We start from the raw sequence: 26035 nt of genomic DNA, 5'->3' as shown, positions 1-26035 counted from the left end.
GACTCGATCCCAGGACGCTGGGATCATGACCTGAGCCAAAGGCAGCTTCTCAACCAACTGAGCCACCCAGGTGTCCCGGGAGATGGTTTCTTTATGTGCGACCAAAGAGGCCATCGACCACTGCTAGCCTTCAGCTATCCACTGTTTTTCTTTTTCTTTCAGATTTTCATTTGTTTTTTAAGATTTTTATTTATTTTTTTTGACAGAGAGAGCAGCAGACTCCCCATGCAGGGCTCGATCCCAGGACGCTGGCCTCATGACTTGAACCGAAGACCGACTGAGTCACCAGGCGCCCGTTTTTCTTTTTATTTGTTTTTTTATTTTTTTAGGTAGGTTTCATGCCCAGCGTGGCGCCCGGTGCAGGCCTTGAACTACGACCCCGAGACTGAGGGCGGAGCTGAGGTCCAGAGTCAGTGCCCCGAGTGGCCACCGGGCCCCGCACCCGCCTGGACAGCTGCCGTCGCGCACACAAGGCTCCGTGGGTCCCCACCTGGTGTGTGTCCTCCGCTGCGCTCGCGCCCCCCCCCCGCTGCGCTCACGCCCCCCCCCCGCTGCGCTCACGCCCCCCCCCCACCCCCGCTGCGGAGCCCGCGAGACCCGCAGACCCGCACCGGCCCGGAGCGCTGCGGCCCGGCCCTCCCCGCCCGCAGCGGCTCCCGCGAGCAAGCGCCGCCGACGGCTTCTTCCTGAGCAGAGGCCGAGTTCGCGCCGCAGACCCGGGAGCGGGAGCGGGAGCGGGAGCGGAGGGAGGGCAGCGGGCCCCGCGGAGCTCCGGCCGGCCTGGCCTGTCGCGGGGCCGGCGCGGCTCCTCCGCGGGGCGCGGGGTCGGGTCCGCTCGGGCGCGTCCTCTGCAGCCCGCGCTCGCACCCCTCCGCGCCAGGGGCCCCGGCGGACACAGGCCCCTCCCCCGCCCGCGCCCGCGCCCGCGCCCCGGGTCACCGCGTGGTCCGCAGCGGCTGCGGGGCTCACCCCCGGCCGCACCGTCGCTCCTGCCGCGCCTGGAAAGGGAAGCGCGCGAACGCGCACGCAAGTCCGGGGCCCCGCGCGTCCCCGCCGGCGCCGCAGCCGTGGTCCGGGGCGCAGACGGGCTCCGGGAGGGGCCGGGCCCGGGCGCAGAGCAGCCGCTCACCCTCGAGCCCCCTGGCTGCGGTGCCCCCCGCGCACCCCACACCCCAGACCCCAGCCTCGGCGGCGGGCAGTGCCGAGCCCAGCTGCACAGCGTCCGGGGCCCCGCTGACCCGCCCGCCTCTCCCAACGGGGCTCGCGGGGCGCTCGTCGCAGCCCCGGGGCGGACGGGAGCCCTCGGGGCTGCTGGGCGGGCCGGCGGCTGCAAGCCCCGCCCACGCCCGGCCGCGCACGCGCACTCTCCCTCCCGCCCTGCCCGCCGCGCACGCGCATTCCGTGCAGGGCCCGCCGGGAGGTCGGGCGCGCGGGCTGGCGGCCCCGCGCTCGTGCTCGCGCCGGTGCTCGTGCTCGCGCCCGCTCCCGCGCCGGTGCGGAGTCGCTCGGGCCGCGCCCCTACCCCGCCGCCTCAGCTCCGCGCGCGGCAGATGCGGGTCGCCGGGCTGAGGGGAGCGAGGTAGCCTCCGCCCGCGCCGCCGCCCGGCACTGGCCCGGCCGGGACCGCGGCCCCAGCCCCTCCCGGGCGTGTTCCGGCCTCGTCGTCCGCGGGGCGCGGCCGGAGCGGGCCATGGCCGACCGCGGGTGTCCGCTGGAGGCGGTGCCGCTGCCCGCCGAGGTGCGGGAGAGCCTGGCCGAGCTGGAGCTGGAGCTGTCGGAAGGTGAGCGGCCGGGACCCCTGCCGGGCCCTGACCCCGGGACCCCGGACCCCAGCCCGGCCCTCACCCCGGGACCCCCGCCCAGCCCTCACCCTGGGACCCCGGAACCCAGCCCGGCCCTCAGCCCGGCCCCCAGCCCAGCCCTGACGCGGAGACCCCGGCCCTCAGCCCGAGACCCCGGCCCTCACTCTGGGACCCCGGACCCCAGCACGGCCCTGACCCCGGAATCCCGGAACTCAGCCCGGCCCTCAGCCCGGCCCTGACCCCAGAACCCCGGAACCCAGCCCGGCCCTCACCCCGGGACCCTGGCCCTGGCCCCGGGACCCCGGCCCGGCCCTCACCTCGGGACCCCGGGACCCCGGAATCCAGCCCGCAGCCCGGCCCTCAGCCCAGCCCTGACGTGGAGACCCCGGCCCTCACCCTGGATCCCAGGCCGGCCCTGACCCGGGACCCCAGCCCAACCCTCACCCCAGACCCCGGCCCTCACCCCGGATCCGGGGATCCTGGACCCCAGCCCGGCTCTGACCCCGGACCCCATCCAGACCCTTGCTTGGCCCTGATCCCAGGCCCCCGCCCAGCCCTCACCGTGGACCCCGGGACCCCTGACTGGGGACCCCGGCCCGAACCCTGAATCCCGGCCCTCATCCCGGACCCCGGCTCTCACCCCGGGCCCCAGCCCAGACACACATATCCCCCACTCCTCACGCTTGGCCCTGGCCCCAGGACCCCGGATCCCGCCCAGCCGGGACCCTGGGACTTCAGACCCCGGCCCGGATCCCCGCTCCGGCCCTCACCCTGAGACCCCTGCCTGGCCCTCACCCGGAGATCTGGACACCCCACCACCCCCTCCTGCGCCAGCCTTTGGGTGCCAGGCGGGTCACCGAGCCCTGCGGTTTGACGGGGTGGTTTGGCCGCGAGCACGTGAGTCGGATGGGAATGACCGTTCTTGTCCGAGCAGTGACGCGTTTGTCCGAGCTTTGGGCTGCAAGTCTGGGCTTCCTGAGGGGGCTGTACCCAGGCCCTGTGAGCTGCCTCCAGCCTGCGTGTCCGTGTCCCCCGTATTACCAGGTTGTACCAGCACCTGCGTGTCTGCCTCGTTCAGGCTAAAAGAACATGTGCAAAGCACTGGGCACTTAGCACGGGCTTGTTTCCCCATATCTGGAACGTTTAAAAAATTAAGGAAAAGTTCAGTGAATGGTTGTCGGTTGAAAATAGACTGGAGTACGTGCACGTCAGAGGTGGGTGGCTGCGGCATCCAGACCGATCCCTTCCCGAGACTTGTGTCCCGATGTTGTGTGTGGATGCGTTGCCCGAAGAGTGAGGTCCTGCCCAGTTTTCAGGGCAGCCGGGGGCCTTTGAGGAAACACGTCTCAATGTTTAACTCTGTGTTTGAGCCTTAAGTGCATTTTCAGTTTTTGGCATCCCTGCCCTCACAGTCCAGCTGTCCTTCAAGTTTCGGGTTGATAGGTGGGCTCAGGTTGGGGCAGAGAATTTCTGTGTGTGCCCCTCGGACTCCGTCATCGAACCCCCACGAAGCTCGGAGTGGAGGGCACGGTTGTCCCCGTCGCCATCCGGAGGGTACGGCATCCGCTTGCAGCTCGTCTGAGCCGAGAGCTGGGAGTTTTCTGAGTTCTGTGTCTGTGGCACGTTTCCGTAAACGCAAGTGCCATAGGCCGTGGGTGGATTGGAGAATGCTTTGTGAGTAGATGCTCTCGAGAAGTCTGGAGAGCTCCGGTGAGGAATGGTTCCGGCAGGAGGTGCGTAGGCTTGTTCCCGGTCAAGGCGCCACCGTGCCGATCAGACGTAGACGTCTCATGGTTTTGCGGATCGCTCCAGACCCCTCCAGGGGTCCTGACCCCTGATCGCTCCTGACCCCTCCAGGGCCTTCGCCAGTCCCTCAGCTCTCGTCGTTTTGTGGTTGCATGTCTGAGGGCCTTCCAGGAGCTGACAGATGAGAGTGGGTCCTTTAAGAACTTGGTAACTGGTAGGTGGGAACAGGTACTGGGTGAGAGACGTGCTTTGTTGCTCGCGGCTGTGCTGTCCTCTTTGTCGCCCGCCGTGTGGCGCGGCTGAGTGAAGGCCTTAAGGCTGTCGGTGGAGAGGAACTGGAGAGCCAGCTCGGGCCCAGAAGGGCGTGAACAGAGCCTTAGAAAGAAAGGACAGAGTGCACTGTGCCAGGGGGCCGGAGCCTGGCCTGCGTCCCAGCTTCTAGACTCGCCTGACACCTTTCTTTTGGCCCAAATAGGTCAGTGATTATTCAGGCACAGCCACACTTGGCCCCGTTCCCTGGGGGTTCCCACACCTCTGATGCCGGCTTTGTCAGTTTGCGTTGGGCCTGTGTGGATGCAGGGCCGGCCTCCTGGTTGGACTCGGAGATGCTTTGTGATCGCGACCGCGTCTCGGGCTGGCCTTTGGCGTCTCCACGCATCTTCACGGCAGCTGGTACATGCCCCGGAACTTTTGCTGGAGGACGGCAGCTCTGAACTTGGGTTTGGCCGGCTGTCCAAGGAGGGGCGTGGCGGCCGTGCGGAAGTCCGTGGTTCTTGTGGAGGTTCCGTCGGATGAGAGAGTACGTGAACGTGCCTTGAACCTCGTGAGGTGTTTTATTGATGCGGTTAAAGGAAGGTATCACTAAGGGAGCACGGTCCCGAAGCAACCCAAGGGAGTCTTGTCATCGTTTTTATGTCTCGATCGAGTAGAAGTCTTAAGCGGGGGTCTTTGTCCGGTGCCTCCCCTCCCCCCCATCGTGTGTGCGGGAGATAAACTTCTAATTCAGAATAAAGGGGTATCAATTAGGGTGACTTCACAGTGCTCACGTCTGTCTGAAGGAGAACTTGCATGCACTGTAGGGTCGGACGGCGAGGCAGCTGAGGGGGAAGAGGAGGGTAACAGACCAAGTGCTGCCCGCTGGAGACGGGTAGTGATGGGGCCTGGGTAATCTGGAAAACCCTGCCCGGCTTCCCTTGGCCTGCACACAGGTCGTGACTGGTTGGGAGTGTGGCCCTGCCTTTGCTCACAACTCACGTGTGGTCTCACTGGATTGTCATCATTGACCGCTGTAATTGGGGTCAGCCCTTGGGGGAGCTTCTGGTCCTAGAATACACTGATTTTTTTCCTCGAGGGCAGGTTTGTTGGCTTTATGTTAGGAGTTCCCGAGAGGGAGATAAGGCACAGCTCTGGTCTTGCCCCCTAACTTTCCCGGCTGTTTCATCCTTCTTAGGGTCTCCTTCAAAGGAAGAAGAGGATGAAAGGTGGGGTTACCCGCTCTTCTCAGACAGCCCGCGTCCCCCACCACGAACACGCGTGGAACTCACACGCACGGCCCCTCAAAGCATATGAGAGTGTCCGTGGGTGAAAATGAGGTTATTAGACCTGTAACTTTGATTTAGAAAAGAATTAATTCCCAAACACTGGTGGTTTACCTATTGCGGTGTCCAGTTACCTTCCGGATGGCTCACAGCTCGTGTTGCTGCGGCGCACCCCCTCGGGGCTGGGGCGCTGAGCTACTTTAAAACCCGGATGTTGGTGTCGGGTTCGTGCTTTGTCTGAGGAGCCTGCGGTGCCTTAGAAAGGAAATGGGTGCGCAGTCGACTACGGTTGTCCCGCTCCTGCGCCTTTGTTCCTCTCGTGGGCGATAGGACTGTGGACAAGCTTTACCTTTAGTTTGTTTCTTGTTTTACTGCATTTTGTTAGTGCAGGGCCTCAGCCTGGATGCGGGCGAGCAAAAAGGGGAAAGGCTCTGGGCGCAGAGGAAGGGGCTTCTTCACAAAGCTTTTTTCCTTGTTAAATGTGTTTAACGTCTGTAACTTGTGATGGAATTCTTAGTTTTCAAAATGGTAACCTGACATTGCTTTTACATCAATAAGCATTTGCTGTGCTTCCTACATATTTTGTGGTATGTTAAAGTTCTCATGTCTACAAATTCTTCTCATCCATCAAAGCCCAGCCCAAATCCCTTCTTTTTTTTTAAAAATATTTTATTTATTTATTTATTTGACAGATAGCACAGGCAGGTGGAGGGGCAGAGGGAGAGAGAGATGCAGACTCCCCGCTGAGCAGAGAGCCCGATGTGGGACTCGATCCCAGGACCCTGGGATCACGACCCGAGCCGAAAGCGGACGTTTAGCCGACTGAGCCACCCAGGCGCCCCCAAATCCCTTCTTATTTTGAGCTTTTCCTGATCATCTCTGACATGGCTGCTCTCTTGGAAGTCTCATCACACTTGTTCTCACCTTTGGGATTCTTGGCACTTTTGGTTTTTTTGTATTTGTTATTTGTAGATATTCGTGCATTCCGTAATTGCTGAGTGCCCACTGGGTACTAGCTAATGTTTCAGCTGTCAAAGGTCAGGGTTAGCTCTGTTTCTCCATTGATCAGCTATGCATACTGTTTTTTTAAACAAGTAATGCGGGTACAGGGGTAGAGAAGTGAAATAGTTCAAAGGAAATGTGAACTGGAGTGAGTGAGTGTGAGTGAGGGTGAGTGTGTGTGATGCCCCCCCACCAGGTGCTTTCTAGGGTCCATTTTCTGGGTTTCCTTCCAGAAGGAATCTGCCAGTGTGCTTCCTCTGGAGGTCCCTGAGACCTTTTCTGGGCGCCTGCGAAGGAAGACTGTGTTCGCAGTGATGCTAAGATGTCATTTCTGTTCTCTGTGTTTGCACTGGTGGTAGAAAGCAACGCTGGCAGCTTCATCAAGGCCAGGACCCTGGTGGTGCAGCCGCCCCGGTCAGCAGCAGAGATAGGGGCCACTTCCACTTAAAAGCGTCCTTCCTCGATGAAACAGTAAAACGTAATTTTCCTAAGTCTCGACCGTTGAATACCCGTCTTTCTAGTAGCCCACATGAGGAGATGGGAAGCGCCACGCGGAGCTGCAGGGCCTGCTGGGAGGGACAGGCCTCATGCGCTTTGACTTGCAAAGTGAACGGGCCGCTGTCGTTGCAGGATGCCGTGTTCACTCGAAAAATGGGTGTTGGACAGGGGCGCCTGGGTGGCTCAGTGGGTTAACGCCTCTGCCTTCGGCTCGGGTCATGATCTCGGGGTGCTGGGATCGAGCCCCGCATCGGGCTCTCTGCTCGGCGGGGAGCCTGCTTCCTCTTCTCTGTCTGCCTCTCTGCCTACTTGTGATCTCTGTCTGTCCAATAAATAAATAAAATCTTTAAAAAAAAAAAAAAGAAAAATGGGTGTTGGACAAACTGCAGGTACAAGACTTGGGTATCTGGTGGACGAGAACAAGTGTCGGAATTTATGGCCAATGATCATGTTTGTGCTTTTGAACAAAAATTCAGATTTTATAAAACTTATCGGCACATGAGCACGACAGCCTCTCATTACTTAAACTTTTTTGATGAAATCAATGGCAATATTACTGTCAGTTTTTGGTATTATGTAATGAAATGTGTCAACATTAGGAAGATCCGTGTATCATGTTGCAAATTTGTGCACAGGTGAATACACACCATTGGGCTGTAACCCAACAGGACGAAAATGCACTGGTACGGTTTTAGACTCTGCATTGCTCCTAGCCTGTGAGAAAGCGCCGCTTGCCTCGTTTGGGAGGTGTGGTGTAGAGGGCGGCCGTGGTGCTCTGGAAAGGCTGCCCAAACACTCCGCCCTCTTCCAGCCGCTGTCGGTGTGGCCGGATGCGCCTTGCGCCGACTTGAGACAAAGCCGCCTGTTGGAACAGGCGGAAGCGAATGAGGGAGCCGAGCCGACTGTTTTCTACGAAGCCAGATTTAAAGAGACTTGTGAGAGTAAGATAACACCTGTCCTCACTGAATGTTTTTGGCTTTGGAAATCTATTATTTTTTTAAATTAAAATATATTTATGTTGACATGGTTTATTATAAACAAATTTGTGTGAATTAAACATTTAAAAATTTCACCATTTTAATTCCTAATATAGTAAATGTTGATCGATATAACACACTCAAACAAAAGCTCTTCTGAGTTTTGAGAGTGTGAAGGGGTCCTGAGTCCAAAACCTTTAAGTTCTAGTCCATGCAACGCTAATAACAGAACTTTTAAGGAAATGCCAAATGTCACTGTATATTTCTTTATACTTTTTGGAACAGACTTTTTAGCTGTTGTTGGCATAATAGGATTTCTGTTTATATTTGTAAAGACAATCAGATGCTTCTGAAAGTTATACTTATTAAATGCTTGTATGTCCCACTTTACATGATTCGGGAATATTCCCTTTAGAATTTTTTGTGTAGTGAATCATCCTAGCATAGTCTCCTTACAAAATTTTTTTCTTTACAGAATTTTGATTGATGTATTTTTAAAAGAGTGTCAATACTATGATTTCAGTTTTAATACCCTAAAACTTTCCCCATACCATTCATTGCCAACTATTCTGTACGGTTGAATTCCTGCCTTTGTTTAAACTTCACTTTCTCTCTGAGGTTCCGCCTTCCTCTGGGAAATACCCCCTTCTCCAGTGAGGCACGTCTGCCCGTGTCCCCGTCGTGCTCTCGGTGTCCCTCCTGCACGGTTTACCGCGTGGTTGCGTTTCTTTGTTTGCTTTGCTACTTCGCAGGGAACAGGAAGTTTGATCTGCTCATCTTTATGTTACCTCAGCACCTGGCATATATTAGGCTTTTTTTTTTTTTTTTTGACAGAGATCACAAGTAGGCAGAGAAGCAGGCAGAGAGAGAGGAGGAAGCAGGCTCCCCGCTGAGCAGAGAGCCCGATGCGGGGCTCGATCCCAGGACCCTGAGATCATGACCTGGGCCGAAGGTAGAGGCTTTAACCCACTGAGCCACCCAGGCGCCCCTATATTAGGCATTTTAATAAATGTTTAATTAATAGAAGTAGAAACTACACATGGTGTTTATTTTCAGTTTTTTAAACCTTTTATTATTTTTTATTTTAAGTAATCTTGATGGCCAGCGTGGGGCTCGGATTCATGGCCCCGAGATCCAGAGTCGCACGCTCCCCTGCCCGAGCCATCCAGGCGCCCTGTTTTCAGTTGCAAATCAAGAATCACCGTGCCTGGCTGAGCCCTTAGCTTTCTCTGTAACAGTCTTTCAGATTCAGTGAAGCTGTTCATCAGCAGGACAGACCTGCGGCTCAGGGAGCCACTGCCCTGGATTTGGTGCAGTTGCTCAGACTACCAGGAAGAAACTACCGGCGAGTCTCCCCTGGGGTGTGGCTCAAGTCTCAAGTGCCATCCGGAAGGGTCTGGCGGGCCCTGAGGTGGCCATGACGCACCCGTGGCCTCAGCTCTGGGCTGCTCAGCTCGGGTCTAAGACTTTTTCCACCCAGCCTGCCTCCCTCCCTCTGCCTCTGCGGGGGATCACCTGGGTCGTGCCGCGCTCCACCCTCTGGCTCACTCCCCGTCCCCGCTCACAGGCATGTCTCTCCCAAGTCGCTTGCGTGTGTGTTCTTAGCGTTGCTTCTCGGGGCTTCTAAACTGCCGTCGGGGCTCTCTGGCTTAGACCCAGGTGGAAAGGCTGACGTACCTGGTGTTGTGGGCTTAAGTGTCTCCCTTAACAGTGTGTGCTTGGAGACCGTACTTGCCACATAGTTGTTGGTCCCTGCCTATCGAGTTGAATTATTCCCTCAGGGCCCGCTTGCCTGTGGCTGACTGTGGTTTAGGTGTCCATAGTGACACTTCATGAGAGCTGGGGCCAAACCCACCTTGCTCTCTTCTGTGTCCCCGCCACCAGAGCCGCTGGCGTGTCATCCACGTCCAGGGACTTCTGTCCATCCAGGCTCTGCTGAGAAGAAAGACAACAGCTGGAACTTGGGGAAGCGGTTTTAGACCAGTGCTCAGGACACCCTGGGCAGGTGACTTCCGTGTGACAGGGGACGGAGCATCCCAGCCGGGTGGGTTGGCTGAGTGTGGTGACTCAGGTGATGAGAAGGTGGGCGGGTGATAGGAGGAGGCCAGAAAGGCGGCCTGAGCCTGGGCCGGGTCTGGTGGCTCTTCTGGTTTCTACTTGAAGTGTCGTGAGTGATCACTGGAACTTGTGCTCTATCGGTGTGTGTCCTTGAGGACTCACTAGCTGCGGTGCCAAGAGTGGATTGCAGGGAGGCAAGCGTGAACTGGGCTCAGATCACTTGGGGCAGGCACTGCTGGGTGAGGAATGGTAGTGTTGGGCAAGACGCTGCTCGGCCTAAAGGAGGGACAGAGGGGATTGGCTGATGGTGGGGGGGACAGCGAGGAGTCAGGATGTGACTCCTGGGCTCTGTCTGGCTGGAGCTGCTGCACGCGGGCACAGTGACGAGATGGGGAAGAAGAGGGCGACTGGTCGGAGGGAAAGCGCACTTGCTCGGCTGTTCAAGGAAGAAATGGCCTAACACGGCCCTTGTGATGATGGGGACACCAGCTAGTTGGCCTGATTGTTTTGCTCTTTTGGGGTGACTGTGGACTACATCCACGACTGTGGACAGGATGTGGTTATTAAACGCTTCGTCCAGATAACAGGTACCGTGAATATCACGAATTTGCTATCCTGATGCTTAAAACACCTTCCTTGTCAGTTTAATAGGCGTCCGTGCCTAACCTGATTCCCGACCACTAGTTACAGGCTAGCTGTGTTGGAGATCGCTAGCGGCGCTCACAGCCGGCCGCCTGTGTGTGACCCCTGGCACTGCCTCCTTCCCTTCACGAGGACCTGCTGCAAGGGGCACTTCCAGAGAACGGTGTCCTGCGTCTGTGTCCTGCACTCCGCAGCCCTGAGGACCTTGAGGACAGGGCGTGGCCGTCCTGCGAGCTGCTGGCTGGGTCTGCATGGGGACCCTTTCGTGGCGGTGGCTGTGCCTCGATTTCTCCCGCGGGGCACTTGCTGGCAGTATTGAGGGGGGGCACTCCCAGGGCAGGCCTTCAGCTGGGGCGTGGCTTGTGTGGGGGTCCGAGTCGTGCGCTGTCAGGAGCCTGCGTGGGCCGTTATGTCCCCTCTCTCTGTAGACCTCCCATCCGACCACATGGGGTAGATGTCTGCCTTGGACTTAGAAGTCTGCAAAGAGACTTGACGGGGGGCCCTGGTCTGCTAGAATGAAGAGTCTGTGCCTGGCCACATGTCCCCATGGAAGCATGAGTGGGGGAGGGCAGTGGTGTCACCCGTGTGCCCTGTGACCAGCACCCGCTCTTCACGCCACGAACCCCCAGTGAACGGTCGTCCTTGTGGTGCTGCCACACCCATCTCCATCAGGGTCCAGGCTGAGTGTCCTGCTCTTTTAGTTGAAAAGTACAGGAGAGTTGTAATTTTTGAAAACACATTTTTATTTCATTTTTTCATGTGTTCTTTTACTTGATGTGATAATGCAACATTTATTTAAAATAAAAGTGAATTTAAGGGCATCTGGGTGGCTTAGTCGACTGAGTGCCTTTGGCTCAGGTCATGATCCTGGAGTCCTGGGATCAAGCCCCGCATGGCATCGAGCCCCGCATGGGGCTCCTGGCTCAGCAGGGAGCCTGCTTCTCCCTTTGCCTGCTGCTCCCCCGCTTGGGCTCTCTCCTCTCTCTCTCTCTCTGACAAATAAATAAATAAAATATAAATAAATAAATAAAAATGAATTCATACAAAGTGTTTGGTCGCTGTACTGTGACATAGCTGAAGAGAGGGTGGGAAGAATGAGGCTTGGGTTATTTTATTTTATTTTATTATTATGATTTTTTAAAGATTTTATTCATTTATTCGGCTGGCAGAGATCATAAGCAGGCAGAGAGGCAGGCAGAGAGAGAGGAGGAAGCAGGCTCCCTGCTGAGCACAGAGCCCGATGCGGGGCTCGATCCCAGGACCCCGGGATCATGACCTGAGCCCAAGGCAGAGGCTTAACCCACTGAGCCACCCAGGTGCCCCTAGTTGGGTTATTTTATCCTGCTCCGCTCGTAGATCTTTTACAACTAATTTTTAAAAGACTTTATTTATTTATTAATTTGACAGAGAGAAGGAGAGACAGTGAGAGAGGGAACACAAACAGGGGAAGCAGGAGAGGGAGAAGCAGGCTCCCGGCGGAGCAGGGAGCCCCGTGTGGGGCTCGATCCCAGGACCCTGAGATCATGACCTGAGCCGGGGGCAGACGCTTAACGACTGGGCCGCCCAGGTGTCCCTCAGAACTGATCTTTGCTGTAGCATTTTGTTGGCAGTAAGCTTGCTTCTGAGTAAGACTGCAGTCTTCATGGATCAGTCTTCATAGGCAAGATTATCTAACACTTCTGATATTGTGCTCATGCATTACGAAGAGTAGGAAGTTACATACCGCACGGCCAAGAAGAACCTGTAATCAGTGAAAGACACGACACCTGGAAACAGTTGCCTCTGTCATTTATTGATCAAGAATCCCTTGGACTGATGCCCCCAGACGCCCTCGTCCTCTTCCACACAGGAGATGAATGGCTTCGGTTTTTGAGATTTCCTAGGTCCTTGGGACAGCGCCTCAGGTGGTCCCTGGGACAGGAATCATGCAGGGTTTCCTTTCAGACTTTGGCTTGTGTCGCTCAGCTCTAAGGGACGAGTGGAAGTCCTGTCCCATCAGTTTACACTGACTGTTCATGACTCGAGAGTATCGTATTGGAAATAGCAGAGAAAGATCTTTTGTTTCCTTTCAGATTTCAGAACTTCTTCTCTAGGATCTTTGATAAAAGACCTTTAAATTGAGTATCTGAAATGTGAAAGGACACGTTCATGCTGTCGAAGCAGGTGAGTAACTCAAAAGAGCATGTCGTGTCGTGGAGAGTTCCTGCTTAACTCCCGGGCTCTGTCGGCTTGTCCCTGAAGCTGGGGGCCGTGGAAGAGCCCTTTTCAGGAAACACTAAAATCAGGATAATTTAGAGATAAAGGATATAGAAATGAGATAATCTGGCCTCGCTGTTAGGTAATCTTGGCATCACGGGCTCAATTGTATCCTCCAAATTCATATGTTGAAGACAGGTTCCTATGTTAAGACTTAATGTTGAATTTAACTTAACAAATTCGTAGTTGGGACTGTATTTAGAGACACGTCCTTCAGGGTGGGGATGAAGGTTAAATGAAGTCAGATGGGTGGGCTCTGATCCGATAGGACCTGCGTCCTCCCTAGACGAAGAGGTGGCAGGAGCACGTGCCCGCAGAGAGCAGGCCGTGTGCGGACAGGTAAGAAGGTGGCTGTGTGCAAGCCAAGGAGAGCCTCAGGGGGACCCAAAGCTGCTGACCCCTCAAGCTCAGAACAGTGGTAAAGTGCGTTTCTATTGTTGAAGCCACCCAGCCCGTGGTCCTCTGTTAGGGCAGCTCGAGCCGACGAAGACTCGGTGTGTCACCCTGTCGCTCAGCAACATTCAGCAGACTGAGGGCTGTGGCTTAGTGAGGGCTGAAAGACCGTAGACGGTGGCCGTTTCGTGAGGTGTGTGCAGGCCCCCCAAGGGGGAGCCTCTGTTGGTTCGGGCGGGCCTGGCTGATAGAGGGAATAGAGTTTCTTCCCGCTTTGTGTGAGAGCACGTGTGAGGAGGGTGTCCTGGGAGGGCGGGGGAGAGCATGCTAGACGAAGGGAGATGAGCCAAGGCTGGGTGGGCCAGGAGTTTCCAGACAGTGCTCCCCAGGCCACACGGGCAGACAGGGCTTCTTGGGAGAGGCGGGGGCTGGTTTACAGGAGGGTTTACGCATCCTAGTGGGGAACTGGGACTGGGCCCTCTGGAGCCTAGTCCAGTGTGGAGAGAAACTCAGGTGCCTCCTGCAGCCAGATGGGTGTTACGGATGGGTGAGGTGAGCAGGGCTGAGACAGGCACCTGTCCTCTCTAGAGCGGCACAGTAGAAGCTTCTGTGCTGGTGGAAATGGGTAGTGCTGGGGCTGCCACGGCCACTAGTGTACCACAGCAGCCGCCAGTCACGTGTGTGGGAGTGGGAAACTGAATAGCCCATTTAATTGATTTTTAGTTAATTAAAATGTAAATCTAAAACTTAAAATTTTAGGGGGCTCAGTTGGTTAAGAATTTGTCTTTGGCTCAGGTCATGATCTCCGGGTCCTGGGATGGAGTCTGGGGTCAGGCTCCCTGCTCCGTAGGGAGCCTGCTTCTCCCACTCCCTCTGCTGCTCCCCCTGCTTGTGCGTCCTCTCTGTGTCAAATAAATAAAATAAAATAAAAATCTTTAAAACTTAAAATTTTAAAATACTCCCATAAAATTAGGAATATAGTAAAGATCTGTCCATTTACACTTCTATTAATATTACAATTGGTAAAGAAAAGACAAAAGTCTTTTTAAACTGTAAGTTTGCTTCCATAGACAAGTCCCCAAGAGTCAGTGAAGTGTGAGAGCCAGTGAGAGCGCCGCACCAGTGCTGGGTGCAGGACCGTCCTGTGGGACTGGGAACAAGCCTTCACACCCGGAAGAAGGGATTTGAGAGTCCGTTGGGAGAAGCCGTGCCCTTTCACAATAGCAACAAAATCACACGCTACCCAGGAATGTCCACCAAAGGTGTGGCAGCTGTCCTTCAGAAATCCACAGACGATTGCTGAGGAACTTTGGCCAACCAGAAACAGGAGAGTGGAGACTATGGTGCCCTGTGGTTGGGTGGGGAAGGACCCTCAGTATTTCATGCGTGCGTGTGGACTGCAGACTTGTCTGTCCGTTCTGACCCTGGGACTTGTAGAAGGCTACACTGCCAAGAAGAGTTGAGACATTTTTCGGGTGGAAAGAAAAGAACAAGGTTAAGGCTCATTCCCTGCGAGATAACCAAGATTAATTTTAAAACTCTGGCAATAAATAAGTGAACATGGTGTGCTGAGTTACTCGGGAGGACACACAGCGGCCACGGGGGTAGATGAGGGTCATTAGAGCGGTGGCGGAGCTCTGCAGTACAGAGGGTCTTAAGAGATCCTGCACGAGCAGCAGTGGCTTACGTGGCCCGCGTGGACGGCGCAGTGAAGCCGGGGCCGCTTCCGAGGAGGGGCGGCCTGTGGTCTGGCGGTGGGGGGGCGGCAGTGCTCGCAGGGCCGGTTTCTTATCTGCGTGCACATTTGTGTGATACAACTTGTCAGCCAAGAGCTGTACCTTGTGTAAAGCTCTTCTTTATCCATTTGAGGAAGAGAGTGTGGAGGGAGGAGCAGAGGGAGAGGGACAAGCAGACCGAGCCAGGCGTAGAGCCCCACGGAGGGCTCAGTCCCACGGCTTCCGGATCAGGACCCCAGCGGAAATCAGGAGTCGGCTGCCCAACCATCTGAACCACCCAGGCGCCCGGCCGGGAGCTGTGTGCCCAGGAAGAATCTGACTGTCCTTCTCTGTGGCACTGCTGTCATCTCCTCGTGTGGCCTGTGTGGGTGTCGGGGTCTGACTTGCAGTAGATAGGGAAATCTGGATGAGCTTAGGAGGACTGGGTCAGGAGGCTACGCTTGGGTTGGGCACTGCGCCACTGCTGAGTGTGGTCAGCAGCTTCTCGTCGAATCTCTCTCCTAACGTCTGCAGTCTTCCAGACGTACAGTAAGTTGAGAGACTCATGGTACGCACCCATGTACCTACCACCTGATTTTTCAAAACATGAAGATTTTGTTGTATCAGCTTCAGATCTTTGCAAAGAACCGTTACAGAGAGAGTATGAGCCACACTCTGATTCTGTCCCCTTCCTCCAGCCTCCCTCCTGAGCTTGGTGTTGGAGCATTGTGTTGCGTTTCCATGTATCCTTAAACAACGTATTGTGCTGTTTTCATGCTTTAAGACTTTTCATAAGTCACTAGTATGAGTCCTTCTGAAACTTGCTTTTCATCCCAAATTATGTTATTAGAATTATGGTAATGGTGGTGTTAATATACGTCCTAACTAACTGCTTTGGGGCAGTCTTACATGATTACACGGTGGTGTATTAATTTTTTCCCTCGAGCGTATATTTTTTAAATTAGTAAGCCATTTTTAGAGCAGTTTGAGGTTCAGAGCCCAGCGGCGTGTCAAGCGCAGAGTCCCTCTGCCCCCGCCGCGGCCGGTCCGCACCATCACGGCCGACGTCTCTTCTCTCAGTGAGCTGTGAGCTCCCATCACTCGCAGCGCTGAGAGGACGCTTCGTCGCCTGTGCTTCCTCGGCTGCCTTGCGGTGGTGTGTGTGCTGCGGGTTCGGACGTGCGTTTAGGGACGTTCATCCACCGTTTCCCACGCGGTCCTGAGGGTAGTATTTGAAAGAAACGGAGGATGACCCCTCTGCAGTTGGCGGCGGCCTCGCCCCATTGTCCACGTGGAGGAGGGGTCCCCCGGGGAGGCCCTGAGACCTCCGCCCGGGAGCGCACACAGGCCCGCAGCGGGAGGAGCTCCGGAGGTGAGGAATGGAGAGCGCCTGCGGCCCGGCCAGGCTCACATGGGGGCTGCTGGGGGGCCGCAGGGGGTCGCAGTGGGTCAGTTTTGGAGGACGTGGAGCTGGGGCAGGTCCGGGCGGGTTTGGTAGGGGTCTCGCCGCCAGCGAGGTCCGGCCTCAGCTCCTCTCTTGTTCTGCAGGTCCGTGTGCTGCTCGACCGTGAGCCGACCAAAGCGGCCATTCAGTCGCTCTGCAGCCACGTCGTGAGGGGAAATCTGGCATTGCTGGCCCTCCCCAGAGTGACTCAAGGAAGTACGTGTCTTCCTGAGAGCGCAGCGGCTCTAGAGACGTGTTTTTTACTGGTCTCTCGTCGTAGTGCATTTCTTGGTGGTCCCCCCAGAACCGTGTTGTAGTTGGGACCTGTGAACATTACCGTTTTGGGAGAAAAGCTCTTTGTAGATGGGATTGAGGATCTTGAGGCGAGTGACCCAATGGTTTGGGTGGGACTTACGTGCCATCAGAGGTGTCTTTAGAAGCGAGTGGCGGAGGGAGATTGGACACGCCCAGACCGAGGGGGAGTGGCAGGGGGGCACCAGGGCACAGACTGGAGTGATGTGGCCCCCGATCGGGGAAGCCGGAAGAGTCCAGGAGTGGGTTCTCCCCAAGAGTCCCCAGAGGTCGTGCAGCCGTTTTTCTCCTGATTCTGGCTTAGTGAAACTGACTTCAGACTTCTGGCCCCCAGAACCATGAGGGATTGGTTGTAGCAGCTACAGGACATGAATCCCCTCACCTCAGCGTCTGCAGCGTACTTAGAGAAGATGTTTCCTTGATTCTTTTTGTTCCATGTTACCTCTTTCTGAACTGTACTGGAGGTCTGAAACAGGTTTGTTTTTTTCCTTGATGGTTAGTAATTTTTGTTTCCTGGGTAAGAGTTCTTTCCTACCTCAGGGCCACGAGGACGTTCTCTTATGTTATTTTTTAAGAGCTTTATCGATCTTTCACATTGAGACGCGTGATCCACCTGGAGTTGAATTCTGTGGGAAGAAGTCATTCCGTTGCTGTTCTGTGCGGCTGCTCCGCTGACGGGCGTGTTTGTGCGAGAGGCTGTGTCTTCCCACTGCTCCGCCGTCTCGTCTGTCTCAGGGTCTTACTGCGCTCAGTACCTCAGCCTCGCGGGACGTGTCTGTGTCTGGTCAAGTCTGTTCCTTTTTATTTCGAGTTTCATTTGCTAATCTTGGCCCTTTGCATTTTTCCACGTACATTTTAGCATCAGCTTCTCTATTTCTACACACACACAGACCTGCAGGAGTTCTGATTAGAGTTACTCAGGCTCTGAAGATCCAACCGGACAGCAGTGGCATCGTTACGGTATTGAGTGGGCAGATCCATGAACATGCTGGATCACTTCATTCTTTAGATCTTCTAAACCTTACCCTAGTGCTTTTAGTTTATTTACTTATGAGACAGAGAGAGAGAAAGTGAGCAGGAGCTGGGGGGAGGGGCAGAGCGAGGGAGAGAAACAGCCTCCCTGCTGAGCGAGTGGAACCCACATGGGGCTCGATCCCACGACCCTGGGACCGGGGTCTGAGCCGAAGTCAGACGCTTCACCAGCTGAGCCCCCAGGCGGCCTGCGTTTTCAGTTACTGTTTAGAGGTCACGTATATACGTCTTTCATTAAATTTATTCCTGGACTTGAAATATAGTATTTTTCAGGCATAGAATTTACTTTTCTGTTTTTTTAAAATCACAGTCCTGCTTTTTAATTCCTTGAACATATTGATCATGGTTATTTTAGCGTTCCGTTATGTGGATGCCCTGTCTGTCCCTCCCTATTCTCTGTTGGTCTCCGTGGGTTGTAGTCACAGCTTCCTTTTGCCTATAGGCCAGACACTGTAGGTGTAGCAATGATTTGTGACTCTAGATGTTTCTGTTTCTGCATAAAGGGTTTACCTTGGCCTCTGGCAGGTGGATGGACTGGGGGTGCGTCTTTAATGTGCACGTGCCTAACAGTGGGACATCAAACTATGTGAAGCAAAACCAAGTAGAATTGCAAAGAGAAACAGGTGAATCCACTATCATAGTTGGAGACTTCGATACCCTCTCTCAGAAAAGGACCCAGCAGGCAGAAAATCAGTAAGGACACAGTTGAATTCAACAGCATCATCTATCCACTGTGTGTAATGGATATCTATAGACTATTTTGTCCAACAACAGGAGATTATATGTTCTTCTCAAGTCCACATGAAGCATTCACCAGGAGAGACTACATTCTGGTCCATAAGACATGTCTTCATGAATTTAAAAGAATAGAAATAATACAGTGTCTGCTCTCAGACCACAACAGAATTGAACTAAAAATCAATAGCAGAAAAATCAAAATATGTAGAGATTAAACAGCATACTTCTAAATAACACGGGTCCAAAGAGAAATTAATGAGAAATTCTGAAATATTTTGAACTAAATAAAAATAAAAACACAACTTACCTAAATTTGTGGGATGCAGCAAAAGCAGTACTTAAAGGGAAGCTTATAGCATTAAGAAGAAAGATCAAAAGTCAATAACTGGGTGGACATTGAGGGCATTATGCTAAGTGAAATAAGTTAGGCAGAGAAAGCCAAATACCATGTGATCTCTCTTATATTTGGAATCTAACAAAACAAAACAGAGCTCAGAGATACAGAGGACAGACTAGTGATATTTGAAAGTTGCTGGGAGAGTAGATCTTAAAAGTTCTCATCACAAGGAAAAAAAATGTAGCTGTGTAATGAAGGCTGACTATATTTAATTGTGCTCTTTTCACAGTACATACAAATACCAAATCATGTTGCACACCTGAAGCTAATATAATGCTATGTGTAAATTATATTTCAATTTAAAAGATCAATAACCTAAGATTCTTCCCTGGGAAATTACAAAAGCAAGAGCAAATTAAATAAAAAGTAAATAGAATAAAAGGAATAATAAGAGAGCAGAAATCAATGAAACTGAAATCAGGAATCAATAGAAAACCTGGTTCTTTGAAAGTCAATAAAATCGATAGAGCTTTAGTCAGGCTAATTAAGAAAAAAAGAGAGGGGGGCGCCTAGGTGACTTAGTTAAGCATCTGCCTTTGACTCAGGTCAAGATCCCAGCTTCCTGGGATCGAGCCCCACATCAGTCTCCCTGCTCGGCAGGAAGCCTGCTTCTCCCTCACCCACTCCCCCTGCTTGTGTTCCCTCTCTTGCTGTGTCTCTCTGTGAAATAAATAAATAAAATCTTAAAAAGAAAAGAAAAACCCACAACTAACATCATGCTTAATGGGGAGGAACTTAAAGCTTTCCCTGTAAGAAGAGATATAAGGCAAGGATGACCCCTCTCACCATTCATTGTCAGCGTGATAATGGAAATTCTAGCTAATATTAAAAGGTAAGAAAAGGAAATAAAAGGCATATAGATTGGGAAGGAAGAAATAAAACTCTTTGTTTACAGATAGCATGGATGTCTATGTAGAAAATCCAAAAGAATTGACAAGTCCTCCTCCTCCTCACCAAAACTAATCCACAGTTATAGCAAGGTTGCATGACTCAAGGTTAATATGCAAAAATCAATCACTTGGCACTGTACAAGTGGAACTTGAAATTAAAAACACAATACCATTTACATCAGCACCCCCCAAATTAAATACTTAGGTATAAATCAAACAAAATATGTTCAAGATCTCTGTGAGGGAAACTACAAAATACTGATGAAAGAAATCAAAGAACTAAATAAGTGGAGAGGTATTCTATGTTCATGGATAGGGAGACAATATTGTCAAGATGTCAGTTCTTCCCAAGTTGATACATAGATGCAACACAGTCCCAATCAAAATATCAGCAAGATATTTTGTGCATATTGACAAACTGGTACTAAAGTTTATAGGGATAGGCAAAAGGCCCAGAATAGCAAAACAATTGTGAAGGAAATGAACAGAGTTAGAAGACTGACACTCTGATTTCAGGACTTAAAATAAAGCTGTAGTAATCAAGACAGTCAACAGAACAGATAGATCAATGGAGCCGAACAGAGAAGCCAGAAATAGACCCACATAAATACAGCCAATTAATCTTTGACAGAAGAGCAGTAGAACAAAGACAGTCTTTCCAACAAATGGTGCTGAAACAACTGGACATCCACGTGCAAAAAAATGAACCTAGGTATGGACCCATACCAAAAAGTTAACTCAAAATGGATCTCATCCCCAAAGTAAAAATATAGAACTCTAAAACTGGAAGATCAATAGAAGATAACTTAGAAAACCTAGATGACCTTATGTATGGTGATAACTTTTAGATACAGCACCAAAGCCACAATCCATGACATAAATAACTGATAAGAAACACTCTATTAAAACTAAAAACTTCTGCTCCGCAAAAGACAATGTTAAGAGTAAGAGAAGACAAGCCATTTACCGGGGGGAAATATTTACAAAAAACCACGTCTGATAAAAGACCATTACCCAAAATATACAAAGAACTTTTAAAACTCAACAGTAGGGAAACAAACAACCTGATGGAAAAAATGGTCCGAGGACCTTAACAGACACCTCACCAGAGAAGACATACAGATGACAAATCAGCATATGAAAGATGTTCCACATCACAGGTCATCAGGGAAATGAAAATAAAAATGATAATGATAGTGCTGCACACCTAAGAGAGTGGCCACAATCCAGAACAGGACAGCGGCGAGTGCTGGCGAGGACAGGAGCCCCAGGAGTGCTTTGTCACGGCTGCTGGGAAAGCAGGTGGTGCAGCCATCTTGGAAGGCAGTTTGGTGGTTTCTCCCAAGACGAAACCTGCTCTTCCCATCCGACCCAGGGATCACATTCTTTGGTATTTCCCCAAAGGAGTTAAACACGTGTGCACACAAAAGCCCGCACATAGTTGCTTACAGAAAATTTGGAAGCAACCAGGATGTCCTTTAGTAGGTGAGTAGATAAGTAAACTGGTCCATCCAGTCAATGGAATGTTATCTAACACTGCACAGAAGCGAGCTGTCAAGCCAGGAAAGACATGGGAGAAGGGGAAATGCATTAAGTGAAGTCAGTCGGAAAAGGTTATCGTGTGATTACAACTCCATGACATTCTGGGAAACTGTGGAGACAGAAGAAAGATCGGTGGTTGCCAGGGATTGGGGGGTGAGGGAAGGATGAAGAGGCAGAGCACAGAGGACTTTGAGAGCAATGAAAATACCGTGTGATATCATAATGATGGATATGTTTTTATACATCTGTCCAAACTCACAGAATGCACGACACCAAGAGTGAGCCCTAACCAGACTGTGGACTTGGGATAAATGCTGTGAACCCATACAGTTCATTGACTGAAATGAAGCTTACCAGTCTGGGGGAGGGTGTTCATAATGGGGGAGGCCGTGTGTGTGTTAGGGTAGAGGGTGTATGGGAATTCTGTGTACCTTGCCCTCAATTTTGCTGTGAACCTGAAACTACTCTAAAAATATATATATATATATATAAAGCTTTAATTAAATAAATTAAAAGGTAGAGGAGAAAAAAGTCCCAACCTTCTGGAAAATAAATCTACACACCCAGATGGTTTCACTGACAGATTTTATCACTTAAAAAAGAAAGAACACCAACTTTATATAGTCTCTCCCATGTATTTTTAACTTTTTATTTTGAAATAATTTTTGTCTCTTAAATTGCAGAAATAGTACATAGAATTCATTCAGTTTCTTTCAAAAACATCTTATATAACCAGTGTATGTTATCAAACTATTTTCCGCATATTCTTAATTATAGTTATTGTGCTAAAAATGTAAAGAATTCAGAAGTATGTGAAGGAAAAATATTTCTTACACCCACCTCAAGCTAAATAAACAAATCACTATTGGTAATTCGTTGGGCATCCTTCCAGGCATTTCTTGTACACACAGAATATATACACTTACATGCATGCATAGTTCTATTTATTTGTTGTTACCAGAATTAAATCAATCTTTATAGTTTTTTTTTAAAAAATCATTCTCTATAGTTTTCAACTTGCTGCTTTTACCCAGTAGTGTATCATGAATCTGTGTAAGAGATACTTATCCCCTCTCCCTTCCAAATACCAGGGTATTTTTTAAGGAGTAACAACAGAAGTAATAAAAGTTGTTACTTTTATGAGTAACAACAGCATATCAACAGCATTCTGTAGCAATGATGTGCGAACAGCATATTTTCTTCCTTTTTTTGATGAAGAAACAATGGGAGGTTGTCTCCCATTGTTTGCTGTTACATATAATGTGCTCTGCCTGTCCTCGGTGCTGTGGCCTCCAGGAGTCACTGAATGTTTTGAGAATAGGCTTTTAGAAACCCTGTGTCTGGGTTGGGACTTGGAGATAACTGTTGCGATTTTGCATTTGTAGCCCTAAATGAGTTTGGTCAGCAGCACTGGAGGTCAGCTTGAGCCACATAGCATCGCCCTACCTGGAGGGCTGGTCGGAACAGCCAGCAGCCCACAGACCACCAGAGTAGGAGGGGCCCTGGCATCTTCCCAGCCCCCTCAGGGTGCTCATCCAGGGTCGAGCTTTGTCGTGTTGGAGATTCCCTCGGTGGTCGGGTCAGGGCAACTCCAAGTTTGTGTGCCTCTGCTGTTTGCCTCTTGGCTGTTTACCGAACTTGGGTTCAGAAAATCTGGATTTGAGTCCCTTTTCTAGTAGCTTACTCGTTTTGTGCCTGCATTCTCTTTTGGAATCCCGCCTTGCGCTCTGCGTGGGGAGAAGTTTGCATTGGGTGGTGTGTTGGGTTAGTGTCTGAGTGGGAGATGAGAAATATGGTAACTGGTTACGCATGAAAATGTGTCTCTTGGGTACATTCAGCTGGTTCAGTGAGAAGCCTTTGCGATATCAGAGGCAGGGAGTTAACGTTTCGTTTCTGAACATTCCCTGGTACCTTTGCGTGGAAATGCTCGTTTGAAACGGGAACCAAGCAAGGGTCCGTTTCTAGGAAATGAATACTTATTTTGAAGTATCCTGGAAAATCAGTGCTCTGCTTTGAAATAGGGGTTTATCAGTTTTTGTGTTGTGTAACAATATTTAGTTTTCATTTCAATTTGTCTCAATTATATATTTTCATATGTTTCAGAAGAAGCATAATTTGTTAGCAGATACTGCTTTAAAAAATACATGTGCTTTAAAGTCGTTCACAAGTTAAACTCTTAGAAGCTATATTCCACAATCCTATGGTGGCCCAGTTTGGGGTCTCTGGCACAGTGAGTGGGTAGGGCAAGGACAGTGCGCCCCAAGGCCCCGGGCTGGTAGCAGCCGGTCAGTGTACTCACTGCCTCATGGACTGGCTGATGTTAGAAATGGAGGGCTTAGCAGAAGAAATCAGAGTGAGACGTGCAATATCCTGCCATTCAGGTCAGGTACAGATACATAGACACAAAGCGGCGTACATTCTGCAGAACAAATTCAGATTAAAAGACGAGGTGCCTGGGGGGCTCAGTGGGTTAAGCCTCTGCCTCCGGCTCGGGTCATGATCTCAGGGTCTTGGGATCAAGCCCCACATTGGGCTCTCTGCTCAGCTGGGAGCCTGCTTCCCCCTCTCTCTCTGCCTGCCTCTCTGCCTACTTGGGATCTCTGTCTCTCTCTGTCAAATAAATAAATAAAATCTTTAAAAAAACAATAAAAGACTGGTTTGCCGTGGGGGAGGGGAATCAAGTGGGGACGGAGGGTAAGTGGAGTGCAGGGTAGGTGAGAGCCACAGGAGCGGCTCGGTGGGGAGGGCGGCTGAAGGGGCTGTGGTTAAAGCAGGGCAGACCCACCAGGAGCTTGTGTTGGTCCAGCCTGGACCAGAGCGGCCGCCTGCCTGTTCAGAGGGCGGGACCTGGTGCTCCCTGACCTCGGACTTCTTTTGTGGGGTGCTGTGGGCGCGTCTCCCCAGAGACTTCCAGCGAGTCTTCCCTTGGCTGGGAGACACGTCGGCACGGCAGACCCTGCAGTCACGAGCGTGGACAGGCTGTGCTTGGTGAGGCCCCGGGGGTGGCGGCCCAGCCTCCCGGCTGCCAGCAGCCCCGCCCTGGGCTTGTGGGGGGGCTGGGGCTGGGAGGGGAGGAGAGCTTCAGAACAGTGAAAGCTTTCTGTTGACGACGGTTTGCCCAAACAGGCTACTAGTGGAAATTGTAAGATGTATTTCTGGTCTAAAGAAAGTCTCTAAGACGTGACAGATTCCTGTGGAGTGCGCCAAGTTCTCTCTAGGAAGCGGACTGTGCACAGAGTGTTTCCATGAAGACACGCTTCCTGTCTTGTTCCTCTGCTTGGATTCATTCGCAGGCTGGTCTTCTGTGTGACCACGTGTCAGCGCGGCCGGCCCTGTTCCCGGGTCCTGGCCCAGCTTCCCACCGTGTGTGCACGGGCCGCATGGGGCTCACTGCGGGGCCTCGGTGAGAGGCAAGCTCAGCTCGGTTGTGGGGCGTGGCCTCCCAGTGCTTCTCTTTGTTTTTCACTTCAAAAATGTTTATTTTTAAAATTTTTATTAAATTGTTTTTAGAATCTGCATTTCTGGCAGGCTCTTAGGGGATGATGATCATAATTTTTAAAAAACCAAAGTATTATTTACACACAGTAAGACTCGCCCTTCCTGGTGTGCAGGTCTCTTGGGTTTTGATGGGCATGTGCAGTCATGAGCCACCACCACCATCAAAACAGAACGGCTTCCTTGCGGCCGAAAACCCCCTCCTTCCCTGTTGGAGTCAGCCCTTCCCTCACCCCCATGTCCTGGCAGCCGCCATCTGCTCCGTCCGATGGTTTTGTCTCTTCCAGGATGTCCTATAAGTGGAATAACTCAGTATGTAGCCCTTTGAGCCGCCTGCTTTCACTTAGCAACGTTCAGGGCAGCTCTGTCCAGATTGAAGGCATCGGTGTTCAACATGTTCTGTCGTGTGGGTGCATCAGAGGTGTTGGTGTTTCCAGTTCCTCCATTAGGAACTGTCTTTTCATTCCAGAACTTTGGAACTTTGGAGGAAATATAATCATCTTTTGCTGCTGTCGTTTTAGGTGACATCACTCAGAAAGGCTATGAGAAGAAACGGGCAAAGCTGCTTGCACGCTACATCCCGCTTCTCCAAGGTAAAGTCCGCACGCTCGCCTGTTTTCTGTCCGTTTTCTCACTGAACTTGACCTAAATATGGATTCAAGAGTTTCACATTGGTATGTTTCATAGTTTATCAAGGAGGACTGGGCAGCGTATCTAATAGTAAATAATACAGCCCACAGGTTATAATTTACAGCTTGGGTTTGGTATAGATCTCATTTCCAAATAGGATTTATTATATTTTTATGATTATAGAACATGATTCTTCTTGTGATTATAGTAAGGAATGTTCCCTTACTTAGGTTCAGAATAAATGCCGTAAAGGTGTCGGTTCTTCGTACCTTAAATTGATCTGCAGAGCTAACACACTTCTCATTCCAACAGGGTTTTTTTTGTTTTTTGTTTTTTTTTGGTGGAATTTAACAAGCTAATTCTAAAATTTACATATAAGTTTAAAGGGCCAAGGGATTCAAAATGTGCTCAAAAAGGAGGAATGAGTTGGGAAGATTTGCCCTAACAGGATAAGAAGAATTGCGATCATGCTGTTGTTGTGAAGATGACCTGGTTTGGAACGAGGGCAGGCAGCTGGATCAGCAGAGCGGGACCAGGAGCCCAGACACAGACTCACACGTGCGTGCAGCCGTGGCCTGTGGGGGGCAGCGTAACAGGGCACGGTGCTGCCACAGCTCCCTATCCTCATAGACTGGACACAACAATCAGTGTCTGGCATAGAAGGGCCAGTAGAAAAGGCAAAAGCTACCGCCCCTTAGAGGGTCATACAGGAAAATGGTCACCATTGCAAGACATGGCAAAATGGGCGGGACATGACAAGTCTCTGTAGGGACTGGGAAGGGCCTGAGGGAGGGAGTGGTGACTGTGATTAAATTAACAATGTCATTGTATCCACAGTCACCGCAAAGAGAGTAAGGGCACGTCACACAGCGAGAAGAGAACGGTAACACGAATAACGGAAAAAGAACCCGTGTGCAGCACATACAAG

At 51.6% G+C, this 26035-nt stretch overlaps 1 protein-coding gene across 4 annotated transcripts in view; it reads left to right on the top strand.

The window, feature by feature from the left end:
* Positions 1 to 1512: 1512 nt before the first annotated feature.
* The window catches only part of DIP2A (disco interacting protein 2 homolog A), a 99954-nt gene continuing 75431 nt past the window's right edge, over positions 1513 to 26035 (top strand). For 3 of the 4 annotated variants that reach the window (XR_013967097.1, XM_080808090.1, XM_080808091.1), the window contains exons 1-2: positions 1558 to 1781; positions 24999 to 25070. Coding sequence is in view for 3 of the 4 variants with exons in the window: in XM_080808090.1 (XP_080664216.1) it covers positions 1691 to 1781; positions 24999 to 25070 (163 nt within the window). In the remaining variant the exon portion in view is untranslated. Of the gene's footprint in view, positions 1782 to 24998; positions 25071 to 26035 lie in introns of all 4 variants that reach the window. The other variant, XM_080808089.1, reaches the window with a different exon arrangement.

Source organism: Martes martes, assembly GCF_963455335.1.
Source record: "Martes martes genome assembly, chromosome: 1".
Classification (NCBI taxonomy): domain Eukaryota; kingdom Metazoa; phylum Chordata; class Mammalia; order Carnivora; family Mustelidae; genus Martes; species Martes martes.
The sequence above is the reverse complement of the archived record's forward strand: the minus strand, read 5'-3'. Positions and strand labels throughout refer to the sequence as shown.